The sequence below is a fragment of the Oryza glaberrima genome, chromosome 2, assembly GCF_000147395.1.
Source record: "Oryza glaberrima chromosome 2, OglaRS2, whole genome shotgun sequence".
NCBI lineage: Eukaryota > Viridiplantae > Streptophyta > Magnoliopsida > Poales > Poaceae > Oryza > Oryza glaberrima.
In genome coordinates, this window is record NC_068327.1 from 13,475,466 (window position 1) to 13,483,861 (window position 8,396).

The following is an 8,396-nucleotide window of genomic DNA, read 5'->3' on the forward strand; positions in this document are numbered from 1 at the left end:
TGTCATTATAATTCGTCTATTTGTAGCCGTGCCACTGAACTTTTACAAAATTAAAACCGTGCCACTACCGTAACATTTTCCATGTATTCCCTTCATTTTCCGTCTTCTTCCTCCCTTCTCCCGTCTTCTTCCTTCCTGGCCGTGGCGGACAGGGTGTAGTTCCAAAGCAACGTGGAGATGACGGTGAGCTTGGTGCTACAAAGCTGGCCGGTGCAGCACACTAGCCCGACCGGCATGCTCAGGAGCTCGCCGCTGGAGCCGCATGGCAGCGCGCGTCGGCAACAGCTCCGGTGGCAACAGGCACCACGCTTGCTTTTGCGTCGGCAACAGCACCAGCAAGGAGTCCCTTGTTCCACCTCCTGTACTAGCCTATGGTGGTGTTCTTTTCTTCTGAAAATGAAGATAACGATAAAGATGTATCACTGGATTCAGCAACCATATGGGCATAATGATGCCTGCCTCACCAAGGCTTGCTCGAGTTCGCCGCGGACTGAGGAGGAGAGCGACGCTGCCAGCGAGGTAGGGACGCGCAGATCAGCCGCGGGAACGGGAGAGCCAGCTTGCTGGCGCCGGCGGCAGCGGAGTAGGCAAGGCGCTGGTGCTAGAGCCTGCCAGATGGAGGAGGAAGAGGAGGCGAGGAGGCGAGGCACTGGTGCCGACGCGTGAAGCCGCGCGGACGCTGTGCTCACTGCCGACGTAGCAGATGCGCTCAACTTCGCTGCGGGAAAAAGAGGGGAGAAGACGGAAGAAGGAAGGAAGAAGACGAAAAGGGAAGGGAATAGATAGAAAATGTGATGGCAATGGCACGGTTCTAATTTTATAAAATATCAATAGCAGGGTTACAGACAAACGAATTGTAATGGTATTTTTTTAAACACGCAAATTTGCAATACCATGGATCGAATTAACCCTTTATAATACGCGCAGATCCTAGATAACGTGGCAAACCGTTGCCACCTTAAACAGGGCATCAGCACAATGCATGTGGCAAACTCTACCGTTGCCACCTTAATTTTTTCAATTAGTATTTGGCAGTCTATTCTTAAAAACAAGTTTTCCAAAAGGGTCAATTTATCAATTTTTGGTAGAAAATAGGACACTCTACATTTGTAGTGTAATTATATTTGAAAGGTTTTAAGAGAACTTTTTCTGTCAAAACTCAAAAGTAGTCCCTTCTATTTGTTTGGACCAATCACACCCCATTAGGCCATTAAACCACGCCTACCGAAAACCAGATACAAATTCTGCTCAAAAGGTCTCAGCTTTCAAGCCTTAGCCAGTTTTTTATTCTTTTGCCCTTCTTTTATTTTTTTATAACGAAGTCATCTTCATTATTCATTCGAGATAAACTTTTTTTTTCTCCTGAGGAAACTACTATCCGACGGTACTACAATTTGTTACAATAGAAAATTGGTAAATCTTAGTAGTCGCCTAATTTTGGTGCGCATCTGAGTTTACAGATCGGTGTTACATAACCACTCGTATAACACCAACAGAGGATCATCTCATGTTGCCCTCTCTTAGGACATCAATCATATCATATAATTTCTTGTTGGCACCAGATTGTATCTGCAGTAACAGTAGCAGGACAGTTAACTTATTTGCCACTAGCACGCCTAAGAACAGAGAAATTTATATGTCACATTCCATGAACAGTAACTGGATTCTGACCTTTTTATGGAGAAACAGCGCAGCATCCACAGTTCCCTCTGCGTAAATTGAACGGCCACATACATTGTGTTGAAACTCAAATGAAACTCTGCATAAATAAGGGGTATCACCTAAGTACGTTGTGCTTGTCAAGGCTCTCAATAGAATCCAGCAGACCTAGGAAAAGGTTTACTTACGTCTCATCCGGTGAAGTGAGATGGTACATGTGAAATGCGTGACCAGAAAGATGTTCTTCTGGGACACCAACCAATGTAAGCTGTTCCTGAGGATCCCGGACCTGCTTAACCTACAAGAAAGACATGTAGACCAGTGTGAGAGTTTGTGAAGAACATCTCAAGGAGGTTTTGGTTATGCTCCAACATAACTACAATGCAAGAAGCTGCTTCAACAAAACTAGATATCAGCCTTAAGACCATTAGCCTAATAAAAGTGTGTTCGCTGCTGATGGATGGGAACATATCACCCCAGCACGGAAAACGGAGCAGTCCATTAGCACATGATTAATTAAGTATTAGCTTTTTTTTTTCAAAAATAGATCAATATGATTTTTTTAAGCAACTTTCGTATAGAAACTTTTTACAAAAAAACGCACCGTTTAGCAGTTTGAAAAGCGTGCACTCGGAATACAAGGGAGAGGGGTTGGGAACCCTTGGGTCCGAACACACCCTAAGACATATTAGATCCAAACAAAAAGCGAGATTTTACAGTACATCAAGCACCAACCCTAAAAGGTACTGACAGGTTGTCCAACACTGAATTTGCAGTGTGCAGCATGTTACTCTGAGAGACAGACATTGGGACAAGTAAACTAGTACTACTAATTAAATCCAAGTATCTAGTATAGCTCATTCTTGAAATGGAACAGAAGATGCATGCTTAGTTTCTTACATAATCGTAAACTGATTTTTACATAGAGAAAGCAAATGGCAATCCTCTAAAACTAACAATAATCTGCGAAAGACAGATATGACAATGTTTCATAAAAAACAAATTCAACATAACGATTTTCTGACCATGTAAGCTTCCAGTTAACATTTACCTCGTTCAAGTTAAATGACACACCCAACTTCTGAAAGCAAGAGATAACAGCTTTGGCCGTGCCAGAAATGTCCAATTTTGTAGCTTGATGAGACTCCATGACCTGCCAATTTTGTTATTTCAAAGAAGAGTCATGGGCCACTGCAAAATATGAAACTAAAGTATATGATGTACATTCAGTTATAACAATAGATGGATTCCAATGGAGACAAATAAGATAAACCTACTCACAACTGGATGTGATTCCAAGAGCCAAACCAGAATGAATACCACACAGTGGAGATAAATAAGATAAACTTACTGCCTGAGTTATCCTAATCGACTAAACAAATGAATGCATCCTGCTGGACATTTATACTAAAATACTAACTGTACTTTCTAGTATGTAAAGGGTGAAAACTCTAAATGGTTTAATAAGCTCTAGGTCTGCATCTGACAAGTAATAACTGTGGACCCCCGACTCTAAATATGTCAAGTACTAAATGTGTTCCTGCGCCTATAACTACATCTCCCTAAGTAGTAAATGTGTTCCCTGCAACTGTAAATGCGCAGGGGCCTGGTAGCACCGTTGACACTGAATAGTAGATATGTATTTTTTATAGATCATTTAGCTAGTCACTATAGAGTTGTCAATCCAAATCTTCTGTGAAGTTTCAATTTGCAAGAATCTGTGCTTCAAAGTGAAGTTCCATAGAGCTTAACATCTAAATAGAGTGTTGACTTGTCAAGAGGAGGCACTTTTCAAGTGTAAGTCGTATGTGAGGCTGATTCCAAATAGCTTATGAGTCTAACCATCTCAGTCATAAATTTTGCAAAGACTAAACCCCTGAAAAGTTAACTTTCATGTGGCATGTACAGTTGTACAAGCACAGGCTTACAATTCTAGCTCCACCACTGTGGTTTAGGACTGAAGCACAAATGCAGATAGAAGATAGGCATACTCAGGGTGTTAACGGTAGTTAATTCAAATGATTAGAACACTAATGCATCATACATCATAATGGTTACCAATTAACAGAAATATCGCTGATCTTTCTTCCATTTTCCTACGATATAGCTAGTTTCTGCAGTTCCTAATGTAGCATGTAAGTTCCACATGGATACTGTTCCAGTGGTTTGGTTCATAAGTTCTCTACCACTTACTAGTTACTCCACTCACTTAAAACTTCCATACCAACTGAAATTGCTGAGCTAAATACCATCATGATTCTTTAATAAACTTCCTAACATCAAGTTAATATGATAAAGTTTTCTGTTTGCACATTATTGCAAGCAAATTACTGAGCCCATAATGAATACAAGTATACAACTCATATCAATCAACTGAAGCACCAAATTTGATGTTGAATGAAGAACAAAGAGACAGTTAAAATGTTTGCAAGGAAAAATCAAACTATACCTCTAGTTTGTAACCTGAAAATGCACCGGGGAATTGCTCTGCCATGATTTCCATGGCAGCAAGAAACGCGACAACCTAATTGGAAGGAAAAATAGGAGTAAGCAGTATTAATAAGGAGAAGATCATTAGCTTGACCATGCAATGGAAATAGTTATACCTGCTTCCCCATCTGTGGGGATATCACAGCATACACGTTTGCGTCCTCAACTGTTTTGTGCAACAGTTGCCTATTTCCACCTGTTGTGCCCATAACAAATGGCAATCCAAGTTTACAGTAAAGCTCAGCGTTAGCTGCACATCAAAAACACCATAAACGTCAGATTAGCAGCAAGAATAGTGAGCAAATAATATGAAAATAAGGAACATAAAGCATATCAGAGAGTTTAATTTAATTAACTAACTAATTAATAAAAGTTAAAAGGCTGACATAAGATGAAGAGCAGTAGCGGCTATCCTGCCAAACCTACTTCCGATAGAATATCAACTAAGGAAGATTGGATTCTGTAGTTAAATATTCCTGTTTCTTTTTGTACAGTTGCAAACAGAACAACAGACATAACCATACGTACATAAGCTAACGGGATCATTATAATCGAACATACAACTTAATGATTACAACTTGCTCTTCTATCCATTCATCAAAATATACGATAATTTTCAACTAGGTTCAGTTGTATGCACTATGTAGAAGAAGCTCGAGCTGAACATGAGATAGGGATTTGTCTGATATAAACAACCGGCAGTTTTTGCTGATGCAATTACGGAATGCTAACTTTTGGTAGAGTTTAGCATATAAGGAGATCAAGCAACAGAAAATATTTATATGCTCACCATTAACAGCATCAGGAACAGTGTAGTCAACAACTATCATATCTGGGTAATCCTTAGCAATCGAAGGGAGAATACTTTCTCCTTCAGATGGGTCACGAATATAAATTTCCCTATCACAAATTTCAACCTTTCCATCAGGAACCTCAATAGCACTGAATGATACAGGAACTAACTGAAGACCAGCAGATACAGCTGCTTCAGCAACAGCCTTCCCCATTTTCCCAGTACAACTATTCACCTAAACAGGTAAATATTGGTATAATAAGTGAAATCTGAGATAATAAAATAATGGATCTACAGGAATGTAAATCATAGAAGCAGTTAAGCGGTGCTTTAATGAAAATTTTGGAAGTAATTACTAATCTTAGTAACTTCAAACTCAAGCATCACAGTATGATGTGGAGATGTTGCAAGGAGAAAAATTCAGTACGTCTGGATCTTAAATTTACAGAACACTCAAACAAAGTAAAAAAAACAAAAAAAAAAAAACAGGTCAGCTCAACACGATATATGATTGTTGACGTGAAAACTAATGAAAAGGTAAAACAGCAGCTACCAGCTTTTTAATATCGTGTGCTAATCATAGTAACTGAAACTAAACAAGCAATCGAACCTGTCGGACTTCCATTTCATGGTGCTACGCACCCATTTCTATATATGAAATTGCTTTATAGGATATTGTCTGGAAACTGAAGTACTGAATACAACATATTAAGTGACTCAGGCAGCTAAAAGGCAAGTTTGATTGAGTTTTTTTCAATGCTCTTTTCAAAAGCATATTTTAGAAGGGAGGAACTGTGAACTCTATCTTCAGTAAAGTAGTACAGCGGTTAGATTTTCCAAACTCTATATTTTTGTTGTAGTATAATCTCAAACTGAACATCTTTTTTATGTGCCTAATTGAGTTGGTCAAACATCCCAAATTCCATTCCACTACCTTCTTGTCGAGCAGAAAGCAACTAACTATCAGTACATCCTCCAGCTGCAGGAAACCAACCATGTGCAAGAAATGGGATAGGAAGAAGATGAACGATCTTTGGCACAGCTGACTCGAGCCAGCCTGTCCGATTGGCAACCCCTTGCACTGAACCCGCATCAAGAATTGAGAGGAAGAAAATGAACAGGAGAGATGGAAGGAGACCAAGGAAGAAGATGAGGGTAATTTGTTCTAAAAATTTTAGTAAACACATCAAAAGGGTATGTAGTGGTATATTTCCAATACCTAAAAAATTATAAAGGCATGGCTCTAAATAGTTGAATAGTAGTGGCATATATCAAAACTGATGAATTTATAATGGCATGGATTCAATTAACCCTAATATTATTGCCAACACTAATTCATAATGGCTGAATTAAGGAACAGAACAGGAAAAAAAAGGTAAATAGATCCCTTTATTGTGTTGATAATCATTTTGCAGCCCTCCTTTCCTACATTTCCCAGTTTCGGATGGAAGATAATCATAATTAAAGTAAACACTAACAAGTACTCCTTAGGCAATGCCAAAGGTACGAGTTAATGGCCTTGGCCTGTTTGGTTGGCAGCCAAAGGTTGCAATGCCAAACCTTAGGCACGCTGCATGACACAATTTGTTAGCCTAGTGCTTAGTTGGTCGGTATAATTGTGGATTGCCAAACTTCGTTAGTTTTTATCAAATTGCATTTTGTGTGGCAATGCAACACATCTGGCAAAGTGAGGTGTGTGGACACCAAGCAAACCGGCCCTAATTCCTAAATCCACAACAAGGGCAGAGCCAAACCAAGCAACCTTACCAGTATCGGGAACGAGTGCTTGGGAGGCGCCGCAGGGGCACTCTCGAGGCTCTGGCTAGCGAGGGCGTTCGTGATCGAAAGCCTCGCCATTGGAAACCGCCGCCTCAGCGTCACCGTGACGATTTGGGAACAGAACGGCAGGCGCCAGCGGATCGGACCTCGTCGCCTGGCGGCTGCAGCGGCAGCAGGGTGCGTGGCAAAGGTGGAGGCGAGCATTTGGGTAGGTTTCTGGGATATTGGTAGCCGGAGGAGAGGACGTAGAGCGGCGGCGAAGGAGGAGGAGGAAGGTGAGCCCTGCCCGAGTCTAGGGTTTTGGGCGATTTGGCGTTTTCTTTTTCTTCCTTGAACGGCCCATTCAAAACCCGGCCCGAGGTTAAAAAATTCCCGAAGGCCCAAAGTCTATATTTTGATTTAAACCCCTAATGGTGGTGTTTGAAACTCCTGGTGATGAAGATTAAGTATTTCACGCAAAACGATGTGATAATAACATGTGATTAATTGAGTTTTAATTATTACAAACTTGAAAAATGTATTAATCTGATATTTTAGAACAACTTTCATATAGAAAGTTTTTGCACGGAACACACTGTTTAGCAGTTTGAATAGCGTGCCACGAGTATCCAAATTTTAATCCACTCCTTTAAGAAGAAAAGAATGGGACCTATTTCTACTTATTAGGATAGTAATCTTTTGGAATATGATATTATTTAACTAGAAAAGGACTGTGCGTTGCAACGGAAAACCTAATCATTTAGGTTCATGGCGCCTTGCATGTGTAGTATTTTGACATTATGGATCATAATGTTGACCCACATGGCAAGCTATCGCGTAGCGCTTGCTTCACTTGATTGCAAAAATCTCTTCGAACTAATAAATGGCGGGTCATTGAAGCTGAATATGATTTGTCGCGTGAGGAGAAATATGACAGCAGTTCAAAATTCTTAATGATAGCATTAGTCTGGAGATAACCAAGGATCCACCTAGGCACTGAAAAAGCCAAGCCGCCAGATCTGCATTCCAATTCGATCAGGATTGCATTGTAGTCAATCATAAATCTAATTTGATCATACATGTTCAAAAAGTAATGTATGTATATACCTTTTAAAAATTGCATTAGAATTTTCATCAAATTGGAAGAATGGGTTTCCTCAACTTGGTGAACCTCGACAAAGGAATAATATAATCAAATGGAAATTTAGCCTAATTTAATTCAGCTTTACCAATTTACACGCAGATACCACACGAGTAGGCCAATGGCAGACAGGATTTTCATGATGTGTATTCAAGATTTACACCATGACATTTAGAAGAACTATTCTTTGTGTTATCAATAAAAAAAATGCTAGTTTTTTTAATAATAAAAAGATGATAATGTGTAGAAAAACATAGTAGAAAATTATATATATATTGCCATTTTAACATGAATTTCACCGTGACATTTGAAAGATATTCCTTATGTTATCAATAAAAAAAATGCAAAGTTAGTGATAAAATGTAGAAAAACACAGTAGAAAATTACATATATTACTGGTGGTTTAATAATAAGGGGCAATTGTGTTCCTGCCCTTACTTTCTAGTTCAATTGTGATTTTCTCCCTACTTTTTAGGGTTTGTGATTTTGCCCCTACTTTTTTAAATGAAGCAACCGTCTACCCTTGGTTTTGACGGTAGTTAGGTGGGCCCCAAA

At 39.6% G+C, this 8,396-nt stretch overlaps 1 protein-coding gene across 1 annotated transcript; it reads right to left on the minus strand.

Moving 5' to 3' along the window:
* Positions 1 to 1,144: 1,144 nt before the first annotated feature.
* LOC127764206 (probable 4-hydroxy-tetrahydrodipicolinate reductase 1, chloroplastic) lies at positions 1,145 to 7,023 on the minus strand. The gene is made up of 8 exons (XM_052289055.1): positions 6,710 to 7,023; positions 4,940 to 5,177; positions 4,266 to 4,399; positions 4,109 to 4,183; positions 2,711 to 2,812; positions 1,848 to 1,957; positions 1,672 to 1,759; positions 1,145 to 1,569 (listed from the first exon to the last, which is right to left on the minus strand). Exons 1-8 carry the CDS (start codon positions 6,923 to 6,925, stop codon positions 1,501 to 1,503), a joined length of 1,032 nt encoding a protein of 343 aa, XP_052145015.1. The 5' UTR covers positions 6,926 to 7,023; the 3' UTR covers positions 1,145 to 1,500.
* Positions 7,024 to 8,396: the final 1,373 nt, after the last annotated feature.

Bases quoted from the DNA above. Each gene is read 5' to 3' on its own strand.
- LOC127764206 (XM_052289055.1), bottom strand. From the start codon at position 6,925: ATGCTCGCCTCCACCTTTGCCACGCACCCTGCTGCCGCTGCAGCCGCC. The intron at 4,400-4,939 runs GTGAGCATATAA...TTTGATGTGCAG, and splicing joins TGTTCCTGATGCTGTTAATG to CTAACGCTGAGCTTTACTGT. The intron at 4,184-4,265 runs GTATAACTATTT...CCTTCCAATTAG, and splicing joins CCCCACAGATGGGGAAGCAG to GTTGTCGCGTTTCTTGCTGC.